A 27,099-nucleotide genomic window follows, 5' to 3' on the forward strand; every position below is an offset into this window, starting at 1 on the left:
ATATATATATATATATATATATATATATATATATATATATTCGTGCTTGGCCGATATCAGCAATTTTTCAGGAATCGGCTGATTGGAGTCAGTGTGATTACTGACTGCAATACAGTACGTACTGTATACAACCCAAAAACCTTGAGTAGCTTTCACCCCTGTTTTGGGGAAATTTCAATGAAGAAATTTTAAAATACAACTTTGCATTATAAGCGTTTCAATGAGCTATGCATAAACATTAATCTTTATAAACAGCTGGCAAGTGTCATATGATGGGTCGAAAACGAAATTGGCTTGATAATTGAGAAAACATGTTGATACGGAAAATGGAAATCAGGTGTTATCAAATTTATTATTGCTTTGAAACTCACAAACAGAAACCATATAACCTTTCGAAAGATCGTCATCATCATCATCATCATCATCATCCTTTGCCACCATGGTGCCCGTAACCAAGCATACAGGCAGTCCCTTTACAGATCCAAATGTTCCCATATGTACCTCTGCTGATTGCACATCACGAATGGGACACAAACAGTACCGCTATCGACGAGAGGGTGCTCGGCAAGTGGCTTAATCTGTTTGCACTCCAATTTTGTTCGCACTTTTACCCCCGAAAGACACTCCTATGTAACTCAAGCAAGCGCTTCAATTAAATGTTTGATAAGGCCGAGGTCACATTTGCTCTACGGCGAGGATATGGCGGCCGTACGCCCTCTGAATTGACAGAAACGTGCGGCGGCCGCAAAAAAACTGAGGTGGCCTCAGGGAGGCCCTACGCCATTTGGCTATATTTTACAGGCCGTAGGGGCGCCGTGGAATTATAGCGTGGAGTTATAACTTTTTTTCATTTCTACGTTCGCCGTAGCAATTCGACAAGCCAAGCTATGACGTAGATGTGTTCCACGTCGACCGTACGTAGGGCGTACGGTGGGCTTGCGTTATTCGTGTGGCTGCCGTAAGCTCTTCTCAATGAAAAATGAATTTTCCCAACCCCCAAAAAATTACGGCGGCCGCACTATTTCCACGGTCACCGTATGGTGGCCTTGCGGTCTGTGTGACTACCTGCGGGCAACGCAGGGTCGACGCACGGTTCCCCTACGCCCGCCGTGCACCTACGTAAGCCTCCGTGGCAGTCTGCGTCGACCGTGCGCTACCGCTAAGGATCGGAGTATAGGTGTTTGCCGATACAGTGGTGTCCCCAGAATCCCAAGTTAATTCGTTCCAGGAGGCTGTTCGGATTGCAAAAAGTTCGGATTCCAAAAATATTTTCCCAATAAGAAATAATGGAGTGAATTAATCCATTCGTGGACCCAAAGAAAACCCACTTTCAAGACACTTTAAACTGAAATTACCCATGTTTAAGGTAAAATAAGATGAGTAAATGACCTTCGGTGGCAGTGTATTGTATGTAAACTGGTACAATCACCACATCCAAAGGTCCACACAGGCTCGAGCACTGGCCTGGGTTCCGATCGCTCGCGCACTCTGCGAGAGCGCTGCCCCCAGGGCAGCTCACCAAACATGATGCCCGCAGAACCACAATCACTTTCATCAAACGCATCGGGCTGACGTAATCATGGATATTCCAAATTACAACTGGTTTTGCTGTGAAATTCAATCCTTGCCCGACAGTCCGACACACCACGTGATCCGATTACTTTTTTGTTTTTAATTAAAACACGAGATGATTAAAAAAACAAACATCACAAATGAAGGTGAAAACACGAGCTAAGGCCTGTCAAATTTGGCTCGGCGGCTGGAGGTTCTACAAAATGTACGGCCACTAGCAATTATAAAGCGGCCGCAGTATTTCCACGGTCACACAATGTTGCAGTCACATATGTTTTTATTTTTCGGGGAGCCGCACAGCGTATTTATAAATTGTGGAGACCGAAAACGTGGGGGTGCCGTACGGTAAAATGAAAACGTAGAAATGAAAAAAGTTATAACTCCGCGTTATAATTCCACGGCGACCCTACGGCCTGTAAAATATAGCCATACGGCATAGGGCCACCCTGAGGCCACCTCAGTTTCTCTGTGGCCGCCGCACGTTTCTGTCAATTCAGAGGGCGTACGGCCGCCGTATCCTCGCCGTAGAGCAAATGTGACTGAGGCCTAAAGTATCAATTGACACACGAGAGATGCTTTCACGAGGACTTCCACCGACGAACTGAATGAACAAAGCACGAAGATGCGGCTCGAACAGGTGGGGGAGACACGTGAACAAACATGAACGCCATGTTGTGTTCGGTTTTTTAAAATGTATTAGGTTTTTAGGGCAAAATTTTCTCGAAAATATTGTTCGGATTCCAATTTGTTCAAACAATGGGGCGTTCGGATTCTGGGGGCACCACGGTATATTATAGTTATAGTATATTCAGTTATATATACTGGTATATTTTTATTTCAGTAAAAAAAAAAGAACTGGTATATATATCCACTCGTTACCGTCCGTCTGGCCGCACGTTCGCCTTAGGGTTGCCTTGCGGGCACCTTGAGGCTACCTTGCGCCTGCCTTGAATATTCTATGGCCGCCGCAGCGACGCCCTCAGGTCACCGTGCGACATCAAATCAAAGACCATACGGCATCCCCACGTTTTCGGTCTCCACAATTTATAAATACGCCGTGCGGCTACCTGAAAAATAAAAACATATGTGACTGCTACATTGTGTGACCGTGGAAATACTGCGACCGCCGTATTATTGCTAGTGGGTGGCCGCAGATTTTGGAGACCCCACGGCCGCCGTGGCAAATGTGACCTAGGCCTAAGGAATGGCTGGTTTGGCAAACGATAGCAAGCTGATTGGTAATGGCAACAACTAAACATCGCTGATTTCTTGACATTTTCAGATTTTACTCCAGATTGAGTTATTTAATCCGCGTAATCCGATCCTCCAAACTCAAATTATATTTGATGGCTGGCTTGGCGATCGCTTGATCCATCATATTAAACACTTCCCGGGGATGCCTGAGATGGATGTCTGAATTAAACAAATGTACACACTTTTTTTAGCAGTTAGTCAGAACTGCTGCTAAATTCAATTCTGGAGTTTAACTTTTGTAATTTGGCTTAGTTTATGAGATTTTAGAGGTTATGCCATGTGCGGAAATGAAATAAAGCCACGAACGCTGGCTTCTCCAGGCGTTTATAAGCATTGCAATGTATCCAGCGATTCGTAGGTATGATGATCAGGCATTCATTGATATAAGTGAGGAAAGTGGGGAAAAAACAACTTTACATGAATAAATCGTTGTGGCCTGTTCCAAGCCAAGGCATTGCTGAGCAGGCCAAAAAAAAAATGGTGGCTTAAGACTATGCGAGCTGACAGAGGACTGACCAAGATGGCACGCCACCATCTTGGTAAGAGTTATTTTGGTTTTTCATGATGAACACCCCATAAATTATGTTCAAATTGTGTATTTAAATTAACGTACACCGAATTTTAGTTCATTCACCATCTTGGAGTTTCCTTAATTTGGATGCAATGTTTGGGGCCGCTAGGTTTCATGGTTTTGGAGTTATGGAGGTGATGGACAGACGGACTGACGGACACACACTGACATTTATTATCATAGATGATTGATTGCCCACCTCACATGCTGTGCCAACGTTATGTACCCCCGGACCAGTTTGAAATGGTTTCTTAGCGTTGTGAGGGATTCGAGAGGGAGCACGCGAAGGAGTTTCTGCGCTGTGAGGTGCGTGAAAATGGTTAAAGAGAAGACTGTGCAAGCTTAAAAGAACATGTATAGACACCTATGTTGCACATTATTCACAATGCATATCTACTTACATGCAATACAATACACTTAACTGAACAAATAATACAAAATATATTGTTTTTGTACGAAAGAGTGATTCTTTTACCCCGGAAAGGCCAAAACCTTAACAATATGTAACTTCCCTCATTACAGTCATACAGACTCAATACTCTATCAAATTAGAGTGACAATACCAAGTCACATCTATAATCAATGATTGATGCTTTTTAAAAAAATTGTCTTTGCAGAGAAACAAATGAAAATGGTTTCTCGTCCCAACTGTTCCAAGTTGTTCTCCAAGGAAGTTCATGTCGATCGGCACGTGACGCAGAGCTCTTGCCGGGCTGTTGAAAAACTTAGCGGCTTGCTTAACAATGACAAACGCAAAAGTCGTGGAAACACCTTGAAGAAGATCAAAATAATTGAGAAGCCACACAAGTGTTCTTTGTGCAACCAAAATTTTACGTTGCCATCTTTGAAACAACATCAAAAAATACACATCGGTAAAAACCGACACAAGTGCCCTGTGTGTTGTAAAACGTTTTCTCGGAGATTGTATTTGAACAACCATCAAAGAATACATTCCAAAGAGAAACCCTTCAGCTGTTCTGTGTGCCCTAAGGCTTTCGCTGATGAAGTAACATTAAGAAGGCATCAGAGAATCCACACGAGAGAGAAGCCCTTCAAGTGTTCTCAATGCTGCAAGGCCTTCAGTCATTCATCACATCTACATCATCATCAGAAACTACACACAGGCGAGAAACCTTTCAAGTGTTCTTTGTGCAGTAAATCTTTCGCTCATTCATCAAATTTTTATCGACATCAAAAAATACACACGGGAGAGAAGCCATACAAGTGTTCTATGTGTCATACAGCCTTTGTTCGATTAGCAAGCTTGAAAAGTCATCAAAAAACACACACTGGAGAAAAGCCACACAAGTGTTCTGTGTGTCAAAAGGCCTTTTCTGACAAAAAAACATTCAGAAATCATCAATATATACACACAGGAGAGAAGCCCTTCAAGTGTTCTGTGTGCTGCAAGTTTTTTCGTCATTCATCGTACCTTTATCACCATCAGAAATTACACACTGGAGAGAAACCTTTCAACTGTTCTTTGTGCAGTAAATCTTTCGCTCATTCAACAAATTTTTATCAACATCAAAAAATACACATGGGGGAGAAGCCATTCAAGTGTTCTGTGTGTAATACAGCCTTTGTTCGATTAGCAAACTTGAAAAGTCATCAAAAAACACACACTGGAGAAAAGCCACACAAGTGTTCTGTGTGTCATACGGCCTTTGTACGATTAGCAAGCTTGAAACGTCATCAAAAAACACACACTGGAGAAAAGCCACACAAGTGTTCTGTGTGTCATACGGCCTTTGTTCGATTAGCAAGCTTGAAAAGTCATCAAAAAACACATACTGGAGAAAAGCCACGCAAGTGTTCTGTGTGTCATCCGGCCTTCTCTGACAAAACAACATTAAGAAGGCATCAGAGAATCCACACGGGAGAGAAGCCGTTCAAGTGTTCTCAATCTTGCAAAGCCTTCAGTCATTCATCACATCTACATCATCAGAAACTACACACTGGAGAGAAACCTTTCAACTGTTCTTTGTGCAGTAAATCTTTTGCTCATTCATCAAATCTTTATCGACATCAAAAAATACACATGGGAGAGAAGCCTTTCAAGTGTTCTGTGTGTCATAAGGCCTTTGTTCGAGTAGCAAGCTTGAAAAGTCATCAAAAAACACACACTGGAGAAAAGCCACACAAGTGTTCTGTGTGTCATAAGGCCTTTTCTGACAAAAAAACATTCAGAAATCATCAATATATACACACAGGAGAGAAGCCCTTCAAGTGCTCTGTGTGCTGCAAGTTTTTTCGTCATTCATCGTACCTTTATTACCATCAGAAAATACACACTGGAGAGAGGCCACACAAGTGTTCTGTGTGCAGTATGTCTTTCACTCGTTCCTCACATTTGCATCGACACAAAAAAATACACACAGGAGAGAAGCCATTCGAGTGTTCTGTGTGTCTTAAGGCTTTCGTTCGATTGGCACATTTAAAAAGTCATCAAAAAACACATACGGGAGAGAGGAGAACAAAATCCACCAATCCTGAACAAAACAACACGAAGAGAACAGACAAGAAAAGATGTGGATGAAACGAAAACAGCTTGGTCCACAACTTTTATATTTTTGTTTCCTTTTCCTCATTCTTCTTTTTCTCCTTTTCTTTGTCTACCTGGCTTTCCTTCAATGGAAACTTCAAATCTTGCTGTGGTTTTTGAAATGAAATAAAGGTCCAGGTGACCATTTCAGGATACTTTCCATCCACTTTACATAATCCCCATGAACATGATTTTGCTGTGATTATCAACAACTATTATGTTTGTTTGAAAAAAAAAATACACATGACCTTTGGTGGACACTTGATTGGCTGTTTTGAAGTACAGGGTGGCCATAAAGTCTGGAAACAGATAATATTATGTTACAATGGACGACGTGGTTTGTGGAGTGGGCTGCACACTCGTCAGCTCTGAACCCCCTTGATTACTTCTTCTGGGGTATGCTGAAGCCGCAGGTTTATTCAGTGAAAACCAAACAAATCATCTGAGGCAGCGAGCGCATCACGGATGCATGTGCAGGGATTGATGGAAATGCTGCATTCATGCACCGTGTAATCTCAATATAAATAAACCATTTATAATGTATATTCGTCTGCGTTTCCAGACTTTATGGCCACCCTGTACATCGGACCTACAAATTCAATTGGATCGGTAAACCAGTCTCTCTGAGTACCAGCTGATAGCAGGACTTTGAACAAAAGTTATTACATTAGCATATCATTTTGACTATAGCCTGGTGTTGGCTTCGCAGCAAGGGTGGCTAGCTGAGGATGATAGGGTCCTGAGTTCGAACCCCGTTGGCTGCTGAATTAATACCAGGTGGGGTTGACTCAACCTGTCATCCTTTTGAGGTCGGCGATAGAGGGGCACAGCATCAGCGGCACAGCCGTACTTCCAAGAAATGATAGCTACCCGACAGCCAAGCTGCCATACACAAGAACAGAACAGAACTATGATGATGTTAGCTTCTCCATCAGTATTATACCATGCAAAAAAAAGGGGGCACTACCCTTGGGTGCTCACCTGGTTGCGGCTGGATAATATAACCAGGGAACCCCTCATTCGCATGGATGACCAACAAAATATGAAATGGAGAAAAAGTAAACACCCATGGATTTTTTTTTTAATTCCATGAATAAATTTTGGAACCACTTTGGTACTTTGGTGTCCTTGGATACCACAGGAAGAGAGTTTAGTGAGCAGGGCTGGGTGCCAGACCATATCAAAAGCACGCCATACGTCTACGGATATGGCTCTGATTTCATGTCTGGCATTGAGGAACTCCATCCATTGTTGGGAGAGCAGAAGCAGCATATCCAGGATGGAGTGACCTGGTCTGAATCCAAATTGATGATCGGAAATCAGGCCATTGGAGAAGAGGAAGGATTTAATGTCTGAAGCGATGATGGATTCCATAACCTTGCTGATGATTGGGAGAAGGCTGATTGCTCTGTAGTTGCAAGGATCTGTTTTTGCAGCTTTTATGCAGGGCAGTCATGTTTGCTGATTTCCAAGCAGATGGCAGATGACCTTGAGCAAATGAGAGGGTGAATAGAACAGAGAGAGGGTGAGCAAGAGCAGAGGAGCAGGTTTTTAGGACACGTGGGCTGATGCCGTCTGGACCGGTTGCAGAATCTAAGTCGAGATTTGACAGCAAGCTCTCCACCTTGTCAGAAGAAAAGGAGACAGAGCCCAGGGACAATTGGGTGTGAATGGGTAAGGTGGGTGCAGAAAGCGATGGGTTTCAGATACAAGATTTTGATACAAACACCGAGTTTCAGCATTCAGCCTTTTCACGTGTGGTATCAGCAGTCCGGCCATTTGAGGTAAGGGAGGGGATGGACGGGGAACATACACCAGAAATAGATTTGATTAGACGCCACCAGGATTTGGAGGAGGGAGAGCGGTTTGAGAGTTCAAATTTGAGATGAGAAAGAAGTTCTTTTCCTGCTCTCCTCGTGGTACACACACACACACACACACACACACACACACACACACACACACACACACACACACACACACACACACACACACACACACACACACACACAAATTTTGTGTCTGTGTGTGTGTTTACATTTGTAAACATTTCCCTCAGAAGTGCATTTCTACACATTTACCTCAGAAGTACATTTATACACATAAAGTAAGTATCATTTTATCCATATTTACTTTAGAAGTACATTTGTAAACATAAAGTAAGTATCATTTGTACATATTCACCTCACAAGTACATTTATACACATAAACTAAGTATCATTTGTACACATTCACCTCAGAAGTACATTTATACACTTAAACTAAGTATCATTTGTTCATATTTACTTCAGAAGTATGTTTATACACATAAAGTAAGTATCATTTTATACACATTTACCTCAGAAGTACATTTATTCACATAAAGAAAGTATCATTTATTCATATTTACCTCAGAAGTACATTCATACACATAAAGTATCATTTATACATATTTACCTCAGAAGTACATTTGCACACATAAACTAAGTATCATTTTATACATATTTACCTCAGAAGTACATTTATACACATAAAGTATCATTTATACATATTTACCTCAGAAGTACATTTATACACATAAAGTATCATTTTGACATATTTACCTCAGAAGTACATTTATACACATAAAGTATCATTTATACATATTTACCTCAGAAGTACATTTATACACATAAAGTATCATTTATACATATTTACCTCAGAAGTACATTTATACACATAAAGTAAGTATCATTTATACATATTTACCTCAGAATTACATTTATACACATAAAGTATCATTTATACATATTTACCTCAGAAGTACATTTATACACATAAAGTATCATTTATACATATTTACCTCAGAAGTACATTTATACACATAAAGTATCATTTATACATATTTACCTCAGAATTACATTTATACACATAAAGAATCATTTATACATATTTACCTCAGAAGTACATTTATACACATAAAGTATCATTTATACATATTTACCTCAGAAGTACATTTATACACATAAAGTATCATTTATACATATTTACCTCAGAAGTACATTTATACACATAAAGTAAGTATCATTTATACATATTTACCTCAGAATTACATTTATACACATAAAGTATCATTTATACATATTTACCTCAGAAGTACATTTATACACATAAAGTATCATTTATACATATTTACCTCAGAAGTACATTTATACACATAAAGTATCATTTATACATATTTACCTCAGAAGTACATTTATACACATAAAGTAAGTATCATTTATACATATTTACCTCAGAATTACATTTATACACATAAAGTATCATTTATACATATTTACCTCAGAAGTACATTTATACACATAAAGTATCATTTATACATATTTACCTCAGAAGTACATTTATACACATAAAGTAAGTATCATTTATACATATTTACCTCAGAATTACATTTATACACATAAAGTATCATTTATACATATTTACCTCAGAATTACATTTATACACATAAAGTATCATTTATACAAATTTACCTCAGAATTACATTTATACACATAAAGAATCTTTTATACATATTTACCTCAGAAGTACATTTATACACATAAAGTACATATCATTTATACATATTTACCTCAGAATTACATTTATACACATAAAGTATCATTTATACATATTTACCTCAGAAGTACATTTATACACATAAAGTATCATTTATACATATTTACCTCAGAAGTACATTCATACACATAAAGTAAGTATCATTTATACATATTTACCTCAGAAGTACATTTATACACATAAAGTATCATTTATACATATTTACCTCAGAAGTACATTTATACACATAAAGAATCATTTATACATATTTACCTCAGAAGTACATTTATACACATAAAGTATCATTTATACATATTTACCTCAGAAGTACACCGCTCCCTCCCAATTCCTTCTCCACGTGCTGCACAGTGACATGGCCAGGCACGAAAGACGCCCCGGCAATGTCACGCGCTGGAAGATTTATTATTTATTTATTTGCCATCGGTGCGGTGTATTTTGAATGTACATCTGTTTTTTTTTCATTTGTTCACACTTGATTTTAATGGCGGTGTTCCGACTTGTTCCAATAAAATTCTTATTTTCTTGATTCTGTCTCGTACAAATCCCCGAATGCACCAAACACAAAGATATTGTTCCCTCATTTCTGATTCCCGGCTCCGAGCGAACATAACTTGACTCTTGACTTTTCAGTGAGTTTTCACCCATCCTCCAGACAGCATGCTCCGAGATGCAGCACCACCATCGAGCAGAACACAAAACCTGCACTTTTTCAATTTATTATTTCCCGCCTGGGATCAAACTCGTCCGCTCAGACTCGATGGCGGACACGCTGCCCGTCTATTGATGAATGCCACTGAGATGTCGGTTCGACTGGGAAATGTGCCCCGATTGTTGTTTTGATTTGACGGAATTCAAATCAGCTTGGTGCAAAAAAAAATCCAAATGCAAGTCAACGACGTCCTCTCATGAAAAAAAAAAAACTTTAGCTCAAAACTCAACATTTATTTTAATTATCTCATCATAAAAGTCCAATTGAATGAAAAAACAGACATTGCATATATAAAGGCCAAATAAAAAAAACAGTTGCTCGTGCAGATTTTTTTTTTTAAAGGAGGAGGCCATTTTTGTTTGTTATTTTTTTTCGAAATTGCCGCCGGTTTTTCGAACCCGCCAAATCATGTACCCGACGCTTTTTTTTTTTCAACCAAATCATGTTTTTTTTTTCACCTCTTCACCCCCCCCCCCCCCCAGCTCTCAAAAATATAATATGGTATGAGTCATGTACCTGACACATCACCTGCACCATGGCCGGATTTAGACATGCGGTGGTCCCTGGGCAGCCTTCAGTAGTAGAGGCCCACTCCTACCTTAGAACAATAAAAAAGGTGACAAGACATATTTACAGTCATCCATAAAGTATATTTTTTCAAGAACAAAGAATCTGAACTTCTATATAAAATAGAGAATGAAATAAGATGAATGTTATATCTGTTATAGATGAATATCTTGTATCTGTTCCACTAACTACCAACTACCATTCAGGCACTCACAAATACATATTTCCTTACAATTTTTTTTTCATGAAATATGTGGAGGCCCCTGGGCAACTGCCCAGCTTGCCCATGCCTAAATCTGGCCCTGACCTGCACACTCACTTGGCCCATTGAAAATACAATCCACAGTTCCAAACAAATATACCTCGGCTGTCTCTGACGTCTGGACTCATCGGGAAGAATTCGTAGAACCACTCCGCAGAAGTCAAGAACATTTTCATTTTGTGTTTCACCTGTAGAGGAGCAAGGACGACCAGTACAAGTTCTTTCAGCAACACCTCCAGTATCTTTTAACTATTGCGACACTTTCCCAACTAATCGTTGAGATGGCTTTGGCTTCTCGGGGTATTTTTCATGAAATAACTCGCATGCCTTCCTTTGGCTTCTTCCAGGAACATATAACAACACCAGTTCCACCTTCTCTTGATCGGTATAGTGACACGTCTGGGTATGTTGAGGCCTGAAATCAGTAAAACCAACATTAGAAATGTGCTTGTTTAACTTTGAGAATATAAAGCTGATATTTCCCGATGAGTCCAGACTTTGACACCCTGTATAATAAACTTGTGGTGAAATACAAGAATAAAAATTAAAAAAACGACAAACTTTGTGTGTATTAAAATGATTGGCTGTGCGATCTTTCAATATAGATCTACAGGAAACATTTAATACACAGGTTTACATTTGTGGGACGTGGACTCGCTGGCGCTCCTTGGTCCAACTCTCCACTAGCGAAATCGGAGAAAACATTACAGAGCCAGCGTCGCCCATGTTTCGGTTGCTTCTAGTTTGTTGTTATTTAGTTACCTCCACCACCAAAGGTGAAGGAGGTTAATTTTCACCCATTTCTGTCTGTTCGTTTGTTTGTGTTTATTTGTCTGTCTTTGTGCGATATCTCAAAATGTTGTGGACGGATTCGGATGAAATTTGGTGGGCAGGTCGGGTGTGTGACAAGGACGAACTGATGAGATTTTGGTGAAGATCCGGATCCGGATCTTACTACTAGATTCTTCACCATTGAGAGATGGGGCCAAAAACGATATGTAGCCTGATATTTAAAAAATGTATTCGGCCTCATATGTTCTTGTGGATTAGGCGATGCGTGGTGGAGGTATGCGCTCCATCGAGTGCCCTTCTAGTTTTTCTTGTGTTGTTGTTTACCACTCGCTCAGGGTGACGGGGCACGAACCACTCGCTCAGGGTGACTGGGCACGAACCACTCGCTCAGGGTGACTGGGCACGAACCACTCGCTCAGGGTGACGGGGCACGAACCACTCGCTCAGGGTGACGGGGCACGAACCACTCGCTCAGGGTGACGGGGCACGAACCACTCGCTCAGGGTGACGGGGCACGAACCACTCGCTCAGGGTGACGGGGCACGAACCACTCGCTCAGGGTGACGGGGCACGAACCACCCGCTCAGGGTGACGGGGCACGAACCACCCGCTCAGGGTGACGGGGCACGAACCACCCGCTCAGGGTGACGGGGCACGAACCACCCGCTCAGGGTGACGGGGCACGAACCACGCGCTCAGGGTGACGGGGCACGAACCACCCGCTCAGGGTGACGGGGCACGAACCACCCGCTCAGGGTGACGGGGTACGAACCACCCGCTCAGGGTGACGGGGCACGAACCACCCGCTCACGGTGACTGGGGCACGAACCACCCGCTCACGGTGACTGGGCACGAACCACCCGCTCACGGTGACTGGGCACGAACCACCCGCTCACGGTGACGGAGCACGAACCACCCGCTCACGGTAACAGAGCACGAACCACCCGCTCACGGTGACGGGGCACGAACCACCCGCTCAGGGTGACGGGGCACGAACCACCCGCTCAGGGTGACGGGGCACGAACCACCCGCTCAGGGTGACGGGGCACGAACCACCCGCTCAGGGTGACGGGGCACGAACCACCCGCTCAGGGTGACGGGGCACGAACCACCCGCTCAGGGTGATGGGGCACGAACCACCCGCTCAGGGTGACGGGGCACGAACCACCCGCTCAGGGTGACTGGGCACGAACCACCCGCTCAGGGTGACGGGGCACGTACCACCCCCTCAGGGTGACTGGGCACGAACCACCCGCTCAGGGTGACGGGGCACGAACCACCCGCTCTGGGTGACGGGGCACGAACCACCCGCTCAGGGTGACGGGGCACGAACCACTCTCTCTAAAATGACGTGGCGTGCAAAAGCGTCCATATTGAGTGAACTGTTTGCTCAGAAGGACAGAGCACGGTACTGCGATCAACTGTAAAGTATTGAACAAGTGGCTTAAGCACTCCTGCAAGCACTCATTAAATCGTTGACTCAGAACGGTTGGCCAGGCTGTCGCTGCATATCATGTGGGATCCTTTAAACTTTAAAGCCGGTCTTCACTGCACATGCAGCAGTTAAGGAAATAAAATGAATTCGATCAAATAATGACTATCTTCAAAAGAGTTTCAGCTTATTGCAGAACAACTCTGGAGACATCGCAAAGTTCAATCGCATGTGAAATAAACATTGCAGATAATCCGCCATCTTGCCTGCTCGTCTGTGCACGCATCACGTGGTACCTTTGGTACATCGCTTCGGGGTCCACGCACATGTTCTAACTTTAAAAAAAAAAAAAAACAGATTTCCTTTGATTCCCAGTTGAGCACCTCGCAAAACCTCCGAAAATATAGACACAGATCTGGCAGCTGCTATGGATAGGCAGACCCTCTGGGGGACAGGATGCGAGGTCTACCAGTGAATGCATTCGATCATATAGCTCAATGAAGCTGGTTAATTTTGGCACATTCCTTAAAAAAAATTGTTCACTCTATAATTCTCCAAACAGTAACAAGAGATAAGTTTATGCTTTGGAAATTTCACATTTTCTTGTGTCTGGATGCAGAAGGAGGAAACATAGCCTTGCATGCTTAAAGTAAAGGCCCTGTCACACCTTGACGATTTAGCCAGCGTATGCCTGACGTATGCAAAATATGGCTAAAACGCTGGCACACGTCGAATACGTTATGGGTAAGTTTGTATACGTTAAGAGCATGCTGGCATACGTCGTAGTGCGCTGGCATACGTCTTTGTACGCCAAGGTGTTAGACAAATTTTCCATGCTTGAAAATTTTCGACGTATTCTAGCGTATGACTCGCACGTTCCGCATAATGCTGGCCATAAGTTGTAGGCACGTTACGCGATCGTTGACACACGTCGACACACGTTACTTGTAAGTTACTCATAAGTCGAAACACGTCAAGGTAATGGTTAGCGTCAGTGTTCCAGACTCCCTGTTTTTTTTTGGTTTTTTTTTTGTTTTTTTTTTCTTCGGTATGACGGTGATGTTGACACTTCGATTTCTAGTGTGGTTATAATATAATATAATTAAGAGGCTGCCGCTCAACGATTTATATCATAACCGCACTAGAAATCGAAGTGTCAACATCACCGTCATACCGAAGAAAAAAAAAAATCAGGGAGTCTGGAACACTGACGCTAACCATTACATCGACGTGTTTCGACTTATTAGTAACGTACAAGTAACGTGTGTCAACAATCGCGTAGCGTGCCTACATCTTATGCCAGCGTATGCGGAACGTGTGTGATACGTCGAGAAATTTTCAACATGCTGAAAATTTCTCGACGTACTCGGCGTATGACGACGTATGCCAGCGTACTACGATGTATGGCAGCGTGCTATTAACGTATACAAAACTAACCCATAACATATTCGACGTGTGCCAGCTTGGTTCGGCAAATTTTTCATACGCTGGCTAAAACGTCAAGGTGTGACAGCGGCTTCACACTTCGATGTCTAGTGCGGTTATGATTTGAATCGTCGAGCCGCAGCCTATGAATAGCCTACGCCACGTGATCGTCGGCGATACGCTGCCGCGCTATGCATTAGTTAGACTATCGTTGGGCATAGGTTGTGAACGCCGACAACACGCTCAGCATTCGTTGGTATAAGTTATCTATATGTGATTAAAACGTTCTGTGTACGTTACTTATATGTTATGCATACGTCCAACACGTTATTATACACCCAAAACTTTAAAAAACATCAATAGTTCAGTGTACGACAGCGTTTTACATACATTTTGAGACCTTGCCATACGCTGGCTAAAACGTCAAGGTGTGACAGCCCCTTAAATTGGTATATCAGCTTCGTTATAAGACTCATTATTTCTTTAAATTTTCAGATTTCACAACATATTTTGACATTTATTTAGTCCGGACGATATCCGATCCTCAAAACCTAAATAATATTTCGATGATATACTTTAATTAGTCCATGGTGTACTGTACTGAAGTGGGAGATGCTTAGCAGGCAGACACGAGCGGAAGGACAGTCGAGCCGAGCTGTGTTGTACAAATGCGAGCGCGGGCGTACTCTGCCCGGCGGCTCCCCTTTATTCCGTATTCGGCACACTCACGAGCCGGGCGACTCCAGTATTACTACGACGCCTCAGACGGCGCGCACACCCTATATCCCTTGCAGATACGATAACCACCACGACCACTCCTCCAATCATCACGCCCATCATGCATCATCATCATGCCCCTCCCCGTGGGCCCGCAGACTACACCACACCCCTCCCTCCTAAAAGTATGATTATTAAAGGACCACCAATATAAGAAGCATTATAAGGACTTCGGTATAACAATCATGAAAATAAAATGAAAAACAGCGAAGTATAATAGCACACCACATATAATGTGCCGATGCGAGCGAGTGGAACAGCAAAATGAGAAGCACAGCAGCACCACGCAGCAAAAACGCCCCCAGGCAGCCCATGCTGACATGCCCCTCCCCAAGGTCGTGACGACCTTTCGAGCCAACCTCCCCCGGCCCCATCAAACGCCTCCGGCCCACTCCCCCCAGGCAGACCCGACGTAGATAAACATCCCGAAGCCGGCAGCCCGCTGTCTGGAAGCCGTGGCGCCAGCCCTGATCGACCTTGGCCGGGGGCGCTGAACAGCGCCGTTGGCTGCATGCATCTAATGCGCCAAAACAACACACGCACCACAATCAGTCGAGACGCCAACGCCCGTCCCAACGGCCTTGAGCGAACACAGAGAGTTGCGCTCGCAATCAGAGGTGGGGGTAACGCCGACCAGGGCACCAGTCTTGGTTCCGAGTCGATCTCCGAGACCCACACGGCAGCTAGACGGGAGCAACACCATTTAACCCACACTGCAATCATAGGCTCGTCATAAATCACTACGAACATTATTCGAAGTATTGCAAACTCATTTTTCCGTACAGCGCGCTTTTCTGATAAAATCCCAGCACATGACAAAGCAATTACCTGCGGCCCGGGACAATGGACGGCCAACCCAACCTTTTTATTCGCCACCACCGCTCCTGAAGCCCCCACATCACACTGATCATAATACAACTCCCATTGACTGATCTCCGCCACATCCACTTTTACACAAGAACTGCTGGCATTTATTTCAACAACGTTAAACTGCATCACTAGAGCAAGGAAAAACACATATGCCATGAACAACAACCCACAACCCACATCACGAGTCCGTTTCTTGGTTGCCGACTTGATGTTGCGACTCGCGACTCCCTCTAACGCCACGGGCTCACCGCCACCTGTTGAAGCTGCCTGAACAACACCGATGCGCATTTCCTCACGAACCCTGCCGAAGCGCGGGAACTCATCGCGAGAGCTGATATGGCTCTCGCCGCTCCTGGAGCGCACATCATCGCCGCAGGCAGCAACGAACGGTGGCTTCTGCTGCATCGACGCGGCCCCCGCCGCCAGAGCCTCGCCCTCGGTACTCGACGAAGGTCTCGAAGAGAGCACTGGCACATCTGGAGGTAGGAACCGGAACCTGTTCCGACCCAAAAGGGTCCGGCTCGCCGGGTCCGGCTCCTGCTCCGGCTCGCCGGCATCGTCATGCCCCGGCTGCAGGCTGATCTCCAGGTCACTGGGGTCCCGCTGCGGTGCCCCTTCGCTCCCGGTGCGACCGTGCTGCGGGGCCCCTTCGCTCCCGGTGCGACCGTGCTGCGGTGCGCGCCCTCGTCCCGCACCGCTAGGCGCGCGAGCACCCTGCGGCACTTGAGCCATCGCGCGGACTCTGGGCTGCGCGACCTGCGGCACTTGCGCGGTCACCGCGTGGCCCTCAGGATTAGCCGCCATGCTCCAGCTGGAGCTACTCATTACGTCTTGGCCAGCAATGGCGCGGACATCCGTGAGTGTCTGCTCGACAGATGAAGCAGTCGCGACCGCCGAGTCGAATGTGATGTCGGTCAACCGTAGGATGGCTGCTCGCAGACCAGAAATAAAACGATCTCTGAACCGTGCCGGACGCTCCTCCGACGTGAATTCGCACGGCACAGCCGAATGCGATGCGCGGCCAGCACGAGTGGACTCAATTCGACACCCGATCCGTGCCTCGCTCACTTCCCCCCCCCCCCCTGCCACTGATCTTGTCATCTCCGGATCAATTGCAAGCAGTTTTCGACCCGGGACGGCAGGATCGCCTCGCACACCGCCATCTATGACCGTAACAATGGGCGATGACCCTCGGCCCACACACCGTAGACGACCTCGAGAGCTCAGACCGTCGTCCGAGTGATTGCATTGCCACGCTCGCCCACGACCCGCGCCGCAGACCGTGCGCATGGCCGTGCGTGCCTGGCCCATCGCGATGACCCCTAGACCATCTGCTGTGCCCCGACCATCGAGACCTCGGACATTCTCCAGAGCTTGCGCGACGTCCAACGCCGCATTCGAGCCGAAACGCGTATCCTCGACAAAACGAACAGGAAATGAACCAAACGAACGAACGTTGCTCACTCGACGTGGCCGAAGTCGATTCCGACGAAGGCGGGCACGCGTACGTTTGCCGTACACCGACTCTCTGCCATGTACGCGCCGGCGAGACCTTTGGCTCCGTAGCTTGGAACCGCATGGGTCATTTGCCGCCCTTACACACGCCGATCCGCAGATCCTCGTCGCCAACTGTACTGTACTGAAGTGGGAGATGCTTAGCAGGCAGACACGAGCGGAAGGACAGTCGAGCCGAGCTGTGTTGTACAAATGCGAGCGCGGGCGTACTCTGCCCGGCGGCTCCCCTTTATTCCGTATTCGGCACACTCATGAGCCGGGCGACTCCAGTATTACTACGACGCCTCAGACGGCGCGCACACCCTATATCCCTTGCAGATACGATAACCACCACGACCACTCCTCCAATCATCACGCCCATCATGCATCATCATCATGCCCCTCCCCGTGGGCCCGCAGACTACACCACACATGGGAGTCGATCGTGTTGGATCGTATCAAATAATGCATGAAATCGCTCCAACCTCCAAATTTGAAAGCTGTAGTACTTAGAAAAGCAATGTATACAGCGATTCATAGCTATGATGAACAGGCATTCGATAATATGAGTGAGGAAAGTGAAAAACAACAACTTTATCGCAAATAAATTGTTGCGGCCTGTTCCAAGTCAATGGATGGTTGAGCAGGCCAAAAAACATGGCGGCTTCAGACCCCAGCGAGGTTACCCAGGAAACGCCTTAAGACCCCAGAGAGCGAGGTGGCCAAGGATCACCTGATGAAGGATATAATTAAATAAGGCCGTTAATTATCTTCAAAAACAGTGTTTTAATTAACGCAAACACCAAATTTTCACTCTTGCACTTCCTTGGAGTTTTCTTATTATGCATGCAAAGTTTCAGGCTGCTAGGTTTTATGGTTTTGGAGTTATGGAGGAGACACTGACACACATACACATACACACATACACACACACACACACACACATACACACACACATACACACACACACACACACACACACACACACACACACACACACACACACACACACACACACACACACACTCTCTCATTGACATTTATTAGTGGAGATGTTTGCACATATAATGCACCCAAGTAGTTGCTTGCAGTGTGCATGCATGTCCCACTGGTACTATGCATAATTTGTTGTGTGTTTGTGTCTTGGTTGTGTGTTTTATGAGCTGAAATTTGTTGATTGGACCTGAGGTGTGCTTGGGGGGTCAAAAGGAGGGGGGGATTAAACTACCAAAATGTAATCGCAGAGTTTCGGGAGATGTTAGACAAGGAGAAGTTTCTATGTAAATGTGTGTCGTGTCATGCCTACGCCTGGTGGAAGAGTGCATTACAAGTACCAGCAGTTTATAGTATGTATTATAATATATTATCTCCATGAAAATCTTGAAGAATTGAAAACCACTTGGCCAATTTACATGTGTGTTCTGTATTTTATGCACTCGTAACCCGCTGGGTGAAATAAGATTAAAAGTGGTGGTTATACTCTGGGTGTGCACGGGAACATTCTACCAAGTTGGGATGGTCACCTAAAACATAGATTTTTACTTTTATGTGAAAGTGGTGCATTGTCATAAGGGTTTTTGCATGTCCTCATGCGTTTGCAGATTTTATCGTGAACGTGAAGGTGGAATCCGAGTTTGAGTTTGGGGATGTTTGGGCTTCGCAAGTCAAAGGTCTGAACCACAACTACATTCTACTCTAACATAGTGTTGTGGGAGTGACTTCTCGAGGTAAAATGCATAGATTAGAGCAGTTGGCTATTTAATTTATGTTTGAGAATAAGCGTGAACTCTGTGACTAGAAATATGTTGTTTTTAATCATAACATCACCATGTCGTCTCCCCTCACAATGCTTGTGTTTAAAACTGCTTTTCATAATCCCTTGTAATCTGTCCTTTTATGTTCTTTTGAAAGATCGCAGCCTTGCAAGAGGACAAAGGTGCGAGTTCAGGCAGGCTTGTGAAAGGTCTGGAATGTTTGGGTCGAGCCGAGAAGCTTAGGGTTGGGGTTTCGTCTCAGGAGATGCCTAAACAGCTAAGGAGCCCCGAGCAGGCGAGGCTTTACAAAATGCAGACACAATGTTTTAGACGAGGGGCATCACAGGGCGGGGGTGTAAGCAGAGCTGATAAAAAGCACAGAGGTTGCCCAAAAAGTCTATGACCAGCAAGAACGATGAGGACCATCTGAAATGAAGAGAACGTGCGAACGCCCCCTCCTCATTGCCATCCTCTCGTCTCCCTCCACGAGCCACACTTCACCCTGTGACACATCGACCCACATGATGATTGTTCCCTGCTTGCCAACTCGAAGTGTCAACATCACCGTCATACCGAAGAAAAAAAAAAACCAGGGAGTCTGGAACACTGACGCTGACCATTACCTCGACTTGTTTCGACTTATGAGTAACGTGTGTCAACGATTTACATGTGTGTTCTGTATTTTATGCACTCTGATCCACCGTGGGTGGGTCAATCCACCCTTGGATTGCAAACACCAGTGTACTTGATGGGCCGCAATAAAGTACTTGTCCTGTGCCCTCTGTATTCTCGTCCTCTCCGTTGTATGATTGAAACCTTAATTTAGATAACCAGTACGTGCCCGTAAAAAAAAAAAAAAAAAAAAAAAAAGAATAAATAAATATTCCAACAACAAAATAAATAAACAACAACAACCACACAGGCTGTTTTTTTTGCTCTCGCGTGCCCGTACGTGCATGGCGCGGAAGTTCGCATATCACAGTTGCGATGATTCGCAATTTAGGTTTTAATGGCCAATTATTCAATTAGCGCCAACGTATTTTACCTTTTCGCAATGTGGTCGCAAGGAAAAACAAAAAGAGAAGAGAAGAGAGAAAAAAAAATTACTTCCTAGTTCGGAGCATACCAGCACTCTGATGCTACCGAAATTTATGCACCATCTAATATGAAAACGATCATAACTTGGGGCATTGGGTTTATCTATAAATGCGCATAAGAAATCGAGAAATTATTAGAATACACGAAGTCATCACTCTCCGGAAGTCCATACGTTGTAACCTGTAATGGGGAACGTGGCTGAGCTTCCCTTCCCCATCGGCCGCGCCCACACAACAACGTGTTTTGTCATTGGTTGGTAAATAAATGGCCATAACTTGGGAAGCACTTGTCCGATTAATATCAAACCTTGAAAAGGCACATCCTCAGGTCCCCAGCAATATATCTGGGAAGTTTCAATTAGATCGGACCAGTGGTTGTCGAGAAACCACTGGTTTCAGCGGTCACAGACACACACGAGAAACAGTGGTCTCTCTCACACACACACGCGCACACGCACACACACGAGATTGCTGGAATTATAGATAGATAATTAAGGTTCCCATCCGTTCAATCCCCAGGGTCGTGTATTTGAATTGCATCTACACATTCTGACTTACGAGGGCGTACTGAAAAGTAATGCCTTCTATTATTTTTCTCCAAAACAGGTAAAGATATTTGAATGAAACAGACAGACACTAACAATAATCTTTATTTTACCATGGTGCATATTTATTTATCAACATGATCACCACTGTGGTCCACACATTTCTGCCAACGTTCAAGTAGTTCTGTGATGCCGTCACAATCAAACTGTACACCCTGATAACTTGACAGTCGCTTTACAGCAGCCTTGACATCATCGTCGGAAGAAAAATATTTTCGACTGAGGTGTTCCTTAAGTTCGGGGAAGAGATGAAAATCTGACAGAGCCAATTCGGGATAGTGATCCTTTGTGGTGGTACTCCATTGACCGTACCTTTATCTCAGGATCATAATGGTGTCCCAAACTCTCATATTCAGCACTTCACATCACAGCACTGTTGTGCTGTCCTCTGCCATCTTGACAACCGTAGCACTGAGACATCTCGTGTCAGAATCAAGAAACTTTGCAACCAGTGATGGCCCCATGCAGCTCCCAATTCACGTGGCTGCTTGGCCAGTACCTAGTGTAGTTTCAGACAAGGGGGAACACCAAAGGAGACATCCTTACCTGATCAAACACTAATTTGGACCAAGCCCAGCTCCCCAAGTGGGCCATGCCTCAGAAAACTTCACTCTGGACACAGATTAATACAATAAATTATGTTAATTCCCACACAAGCACATGCTAAACTTTACTTCCAACTCTTCTCCCCACCTCTCCTTCCCCATGATGGTAACAGTACGTTTGCTTTGAATTGTTTTAAAATAAACCTGTAAGTGTTGCCTTGAATTGCTTTTGACATTAATTTAATTTATTTTATTTTCTAATTGTGGAAAAGCAGGTCACATGATTTGGTTTTAAAGTAATCTGCCCAATCTCTAAGTTTTGGCACTGAAGGAAGGGAGGATGTGGGGGTTACAAAATCAGGAATGTTGGGGATTTCAGGGCTCTTGGCACTCTTTGGCATTTTATAAGGTGCTCATCCACAATTAGAAAAGGACAGTTTTATTCTTTAATGAAAGTGAAACCATTTTCATTTTTATTTTTCCAAAGTGTAAGGTGTTTGAGAGTGAAGCCTTTCTTTGATCTGCTTATTACAGCACGTGCGCTGTACAATTGCACCGAGTTTGAAATGTCCCCGGTGTCCACCACGTCTCCGGTGTCCCCCCCCACCCCACGTGCCTCAAGACAGCCAATGACGGCCGTCCGGTAGATGGAAGTGGCGTAGCCATTTCCTAGACGTAACTAGACGGAAATGGCGACAATTGACGGAAATACCCGAGTATTTCAATGGAAATTTGTGAAACTAACGTGTTCTATATGTGAAAACCATTGAATTTATTGCTTGACGGAAAAAAAACAAGAAACGCTCCCCTCTCATGTACGAACGAACGAAAGACGTCATTTCCACCCACCATGGTATTTCGCGCCGAACACCGAACGCTGAAAGCCAAGTTCTTCTTATGCCATCATTCTTTTGCGGTCCCCTGCCACGCTGTATCGAACGATTTCATTCCTTCTGTTATATATATATATATATATATATATATATATATATATATATATATATATATATATATACATATATATATACATATATATACATATATATACATATATATATATATATATATATATATATATATATATATATATATATATATATATATATATATATATATATATATATATATATATATATATATATATATATATATATATATATATATATATATATATATATATATATATATATATATATATATATATATATATATATCTATATATATATATATATATATATATATCTATATATATATATATATATATATATATATATATATATATATATATATATATATATATATATATATATATATATATATATATATATATAAAGGTGCTTATCACAATAATAAAAAGATTTTTACATTTCAAATATTAAGTACGCTTTTTAATTGTTTTTCAACTGAAAAAGCATAAATTGCATATTCTAACATTAGTGTACTCATTTCCTTCACCACACGCGCTGTATTGAAGGATTTCACTTGTTGAGCAGGGTTTTCACAGTCCTTGAAATTCCTGGAAAAATGAAAAAGCATATTCCAGCACTGAAAAGTCCTGAGAAACTTGTCCATGTCCTTGAAACTTCTGCAAAATTGCGCAAATAGAAATAATCTTCCAGGCCCCGATCAAAATTGTTACCTCCGCCGGTCTCTTTGAAGAACACGAGAGACCTTTACCAATTTAACCTCCCGCAGGTATTTGCCATTAAAGCCGCAGAAAAATAGTTTCTCAGTCCGGTATTCAGATGCAAACGGAACTAATGTTAAGGCCCTGTCACACCATGACGATTTAGCCAACGTATGCCTGACGTATGAAAAATTGGGCTAAAATGCTGACACACGTCGAATACGTTATGGGTAAGTTTGTATACGTTAAGAGCACGCTGGGATACGTCGTAGTACGCTGGCATACGTTGTAGTACGCCGAGCTGTTAGACAAATTTTCCATGCTTGAAATTTTTCGACGTATGCCAGCGTATGATTCACACGTTCCGCATAACGCTGGCCATAAGTTGTAGGCACGTTACGCAATCGTTGACACACGTCGACACACGTTACTTGTAAGTTACTCATAAGTCGAAACACGTCGAGGTAATGTTTAGCATACCCGAAACTTATTTCTCACCTATGAGTAACGTGTTGTAGGCACGTTACGCGATCGTTGACACACGTCGACACGCGTTACTTGTAAGGTACTCATAAGTCGAAACACGTCAAGGTAATGGTTAGCGTCAGTGTTCCAGACTCCCTGGTTTTTTTTTCATTATTATTATTTTTTTTTCTTCGGTATGACGGTGATGTTGACACTTCGATTTCTAGTGCTGTTATAATATAATATAATTAAAAGGCTGCCGCTCAACGATTTAAATCATAACCGCACAAGAAATCGAAGTGTCAACATGACCGTCATACCGAAGAAAAAAAAATAAAATAAAAAAACCAGGGAGCCTGGAACACTGACGCTAACCATTACCTCGACGTGTTTCGACTAATGAGTATCTTACAAGTAACGTGTGTCAACGATCGCGTAGCATGCCAACAACTTATGCCAGCGTATGCGGAACGTGTGTCGTACATCGAGAAATTTTCAACATGCTGAAAATTTATCGACGTACTCGGCGTACAAAGACGTATGCCAGCGCACTACGACGTATGCCAGTGTACTACGACGTATGCCAGCATGCTCTTAACGTATACAAAACTTACCCATAGCGTATTCGATGTGTGCCAGCTTGGTTCGGTAAATTTTTCATACGTTTGCATACGCTGGCTAAAACATCAAGGTGTGACAGCGGCTTCACACTTCGATGTCCAGTGCGGTTATGATTTGAATCGTCGAGCCGCAGCCTATTAATAGCCTACGCCACGTGATCGCCGGCGATACGCTGCCGCGCGCTATGCATATGTTACACTATCGTTGGGCATAGGTTGTGAACGCCGACAACACGCTCAGCATTATTTGGGATAAGTTATCTATATGTGATTGAAACGTTCTGTGTACGTTACTAATACGTTATGCATACGTCCAACACGTTATTATACGCCCAAAACGAAAAAAAAACATCAATAGTTCAGCGTACGCCAGCGTTTTACATACATTTTGAGACCTTGCCATACGCTGGCTTAAATGTCAAGGTGTGACAGGGCCTTTAATCCCCCATCAATGGATTGATTGCATGGTGCCTGAGTTGATCCCCTCTAATGCTCTGTGTTCATGGTTTCTGGCGTTTATCCGTTCAAACCAAAAATATTTGACCCTTGGGACTTTACCGCGGTTTCAATTTTACACATATAATTGTAAATCAGCTGAGCTGCTTCAGTGCAGGTGCGAAATCAGACATGCAGTGCATACAGTACTGGTAGTCCCATGCTTCCAAACACCTGTTCACATGAACATTGGACTTGTAGCCATGTCTCAGTCTTTCGAACGTTCCATCTATTCATCTGAACACTGCTTTTTCGAGTATACCGTAAATGCAGGAAATCAGATCTCGAGCATTACTTACCCATTCAATAATTCACATTGGGTTCCTTACCAGCACGAGAGACAGTGGTGCCCACCCTGCTTCACCATAAACTCCTCAAACCAGCTCGTTTGGCCTCGTCATCACTTACACTACTCCACATATTCTATTTAAAGGTCCCATGACACTCAAAACATTCTGGTTATTTATATATTAACTTGACCTTCCTAGTGAAGAAATCACCCATGTTTCTTTTTTAAAATAAAAAATGGGATAATTAGACCAATATTTCGAACATTTGTAGTGCTTTTCACAACTTGCATGTCCCGTCCCTTAAAAAGCCCCGCCCCTTAAAAAGTTGACTTCAGCAAACCGCAGTGTTGACGTCATCTGCAGAAACTGCACAGAGTGGATTGACTCGAGATGTCGCGTGCCATATAAAGTACGTACAAATGCGTTGTGCATATGTGTTTGCTATCTCACCGATCGTCTTAATTCCTGTGATTGTTTCGCGGAAAAGAAATTCTGCTTCTGAGCCGTGTATGCACAACAATCACGAGGCAATTATTTATCCCTTTACTACCTTGTCGTAGTCGTGTACAAATCCAATACATGTATGCACAATAAAGGGCTATACCATGTCCACAAAATATTAAATGTGACTGTTGAACCTTTCCATTAAAAAAGACACTTACAGGGACTTACAAGTAAAATACTAAAGATTAATATTGCATCATTTCAAGGCACAAGGAGATAATTTTAAAATCAAACAATGTGAAAAACCTGCACCCACATTTTGCAGCTTATTGAATTGTTCGTTGGGATAGGTACGATTCTACATACATGCAAGCCAGGTATGGCTGCACTCGACATGCATGGGTTTATTCTAAAGTGAAGGTACTGCTTCCATTGGCTTGCTATTCATTAACAATTGGCCAAAATGCTGTAATAAATGAACAGGGAAAAATATGTTGGCACAACTATGAAAGACAAATTTATCTGTCCTATGACACGGCCTCATAGCCTCGGGACTCTTACGCATTGACTTATACATTGTGTGCATGCTAATACAAGTTACTTGTCAACTCTAGAATCTAGACTAGTCTGATAAATCCGTCGTCCGTCCGACTAGTCTGATAAATCTGACGTGCTGTAGCTTTCTTTTATTATTCTCTTTTCTTCATTGTTTTCTACTGGAGCTACATGATGACAGTGGGAATAAAATAAATAAAAATGCAACAGAACGTCAGATTTATCGGACTACTCCAGACAATTGTGTCACAAGGTGTGTTCTGCACACAAGTTTTCATTGTATTCGGACAGCGAGATTGCTTCGTTTTATGCGCGGAGAGACACGGCCGATGACATGCGCCGGCCTTGTTTGTGATTAATTCGCCGTGGTGCAACATATCCGCTGCACTGCGCTGCGCTGGTCACATCACCTCACTAAAATATTTCTGATATCGAGCAGTATGCAAGTCAAATTTACATTATTGAATTACGAATAGGATTTAGTCTAGCCAGTTGTTATTGCCAAGTCTTCCTTCGATGTCCTTCCGATCATCATGAACGCTGGGAATTTCATCGCCATTTTCCTCTGCTTGTCCTGCTTCGGGCTCGAACTGCTAAGGCCGTATTTCATTTCCAGCTGCCTGAACTTCACCTCCTGTGACTACGTTATCCGACAATTCTCCATGTGTTTCAGACCAAAATCCTTCATTTCTCTCATACTCACTGTCGCTACCAGACAAATCAAAGTCCATGTCATACATTATTCAAAACCAAATA

General features: G+C 43.4%; 1 protein-coding gene and 1 long non-coding RNA gene across 20 annotated transcripts in view; one reads left to right on the plus strand and one right to left on the minus strand.

The window, feature by feature from the left end:
• Positions 1-27,099, plus strand: part of LOC147009201 (uncharacterized) — a 315,005-nt gene that overhangs the window by 166,688 nt on the left and 121,218 nt on the right. For 2 of the 19 annotated variants that reach the window (XR_015052784.1, XM_085861577.1), the window contains exon 15: positions 19,448-19,516. The exons of 5 other annotated variants lie outside the window; for them this stretch is intronic. Coding sequence is in view for 11 of the 14 variants with exons in the window: in XM_085861577.1 (XP_085717703.1) it covers positions 19,448-19,516 (69 nt within the window). In the remaining 3 variants the exon portion in view is untranslated. Of the gene's footprint in view, positions 1-4,014; positions 8,568-10,709; positions 10,819-19,447; positions 20,444-27,099 lie in introns of those variants that run through there. 12 more of the 19 variants (XM_085861578.1, XM_085861579.1, XM_085861564.1 and 9 more) reach the window with 12 other exon arrangements.
• Positions 10,726-21,995, minus strand: LOC147009204 (uncharacterized). Its single transcript, XR_015052787.1, has 3 exons — positions 21,615-21,995; positions 11,157-11,471; positions 10,726-10,825 (listed from the first exon to the last, which is right to left on the minus strand). It is a non-coding gene; the product is annotated as an uncharacterized LOC147009204 (long non-coding RNA).

Source organism: Eptatretus burgeri, chromosome 17 (genome assembly GCF_056783735.1).
Source record: "Eptatretus burgeri isolate ZD-2024b chromosome 17, Ebu_testis_v1, whole genome shotgun sequence".
In the NCBI taxonomy this organism is placed as follows: Eukaryota; Metazoa; Chordata; class Myxini; order Myxiniformes; family Myxinidae; genus Eptatretus; species Eptatretus burgeri.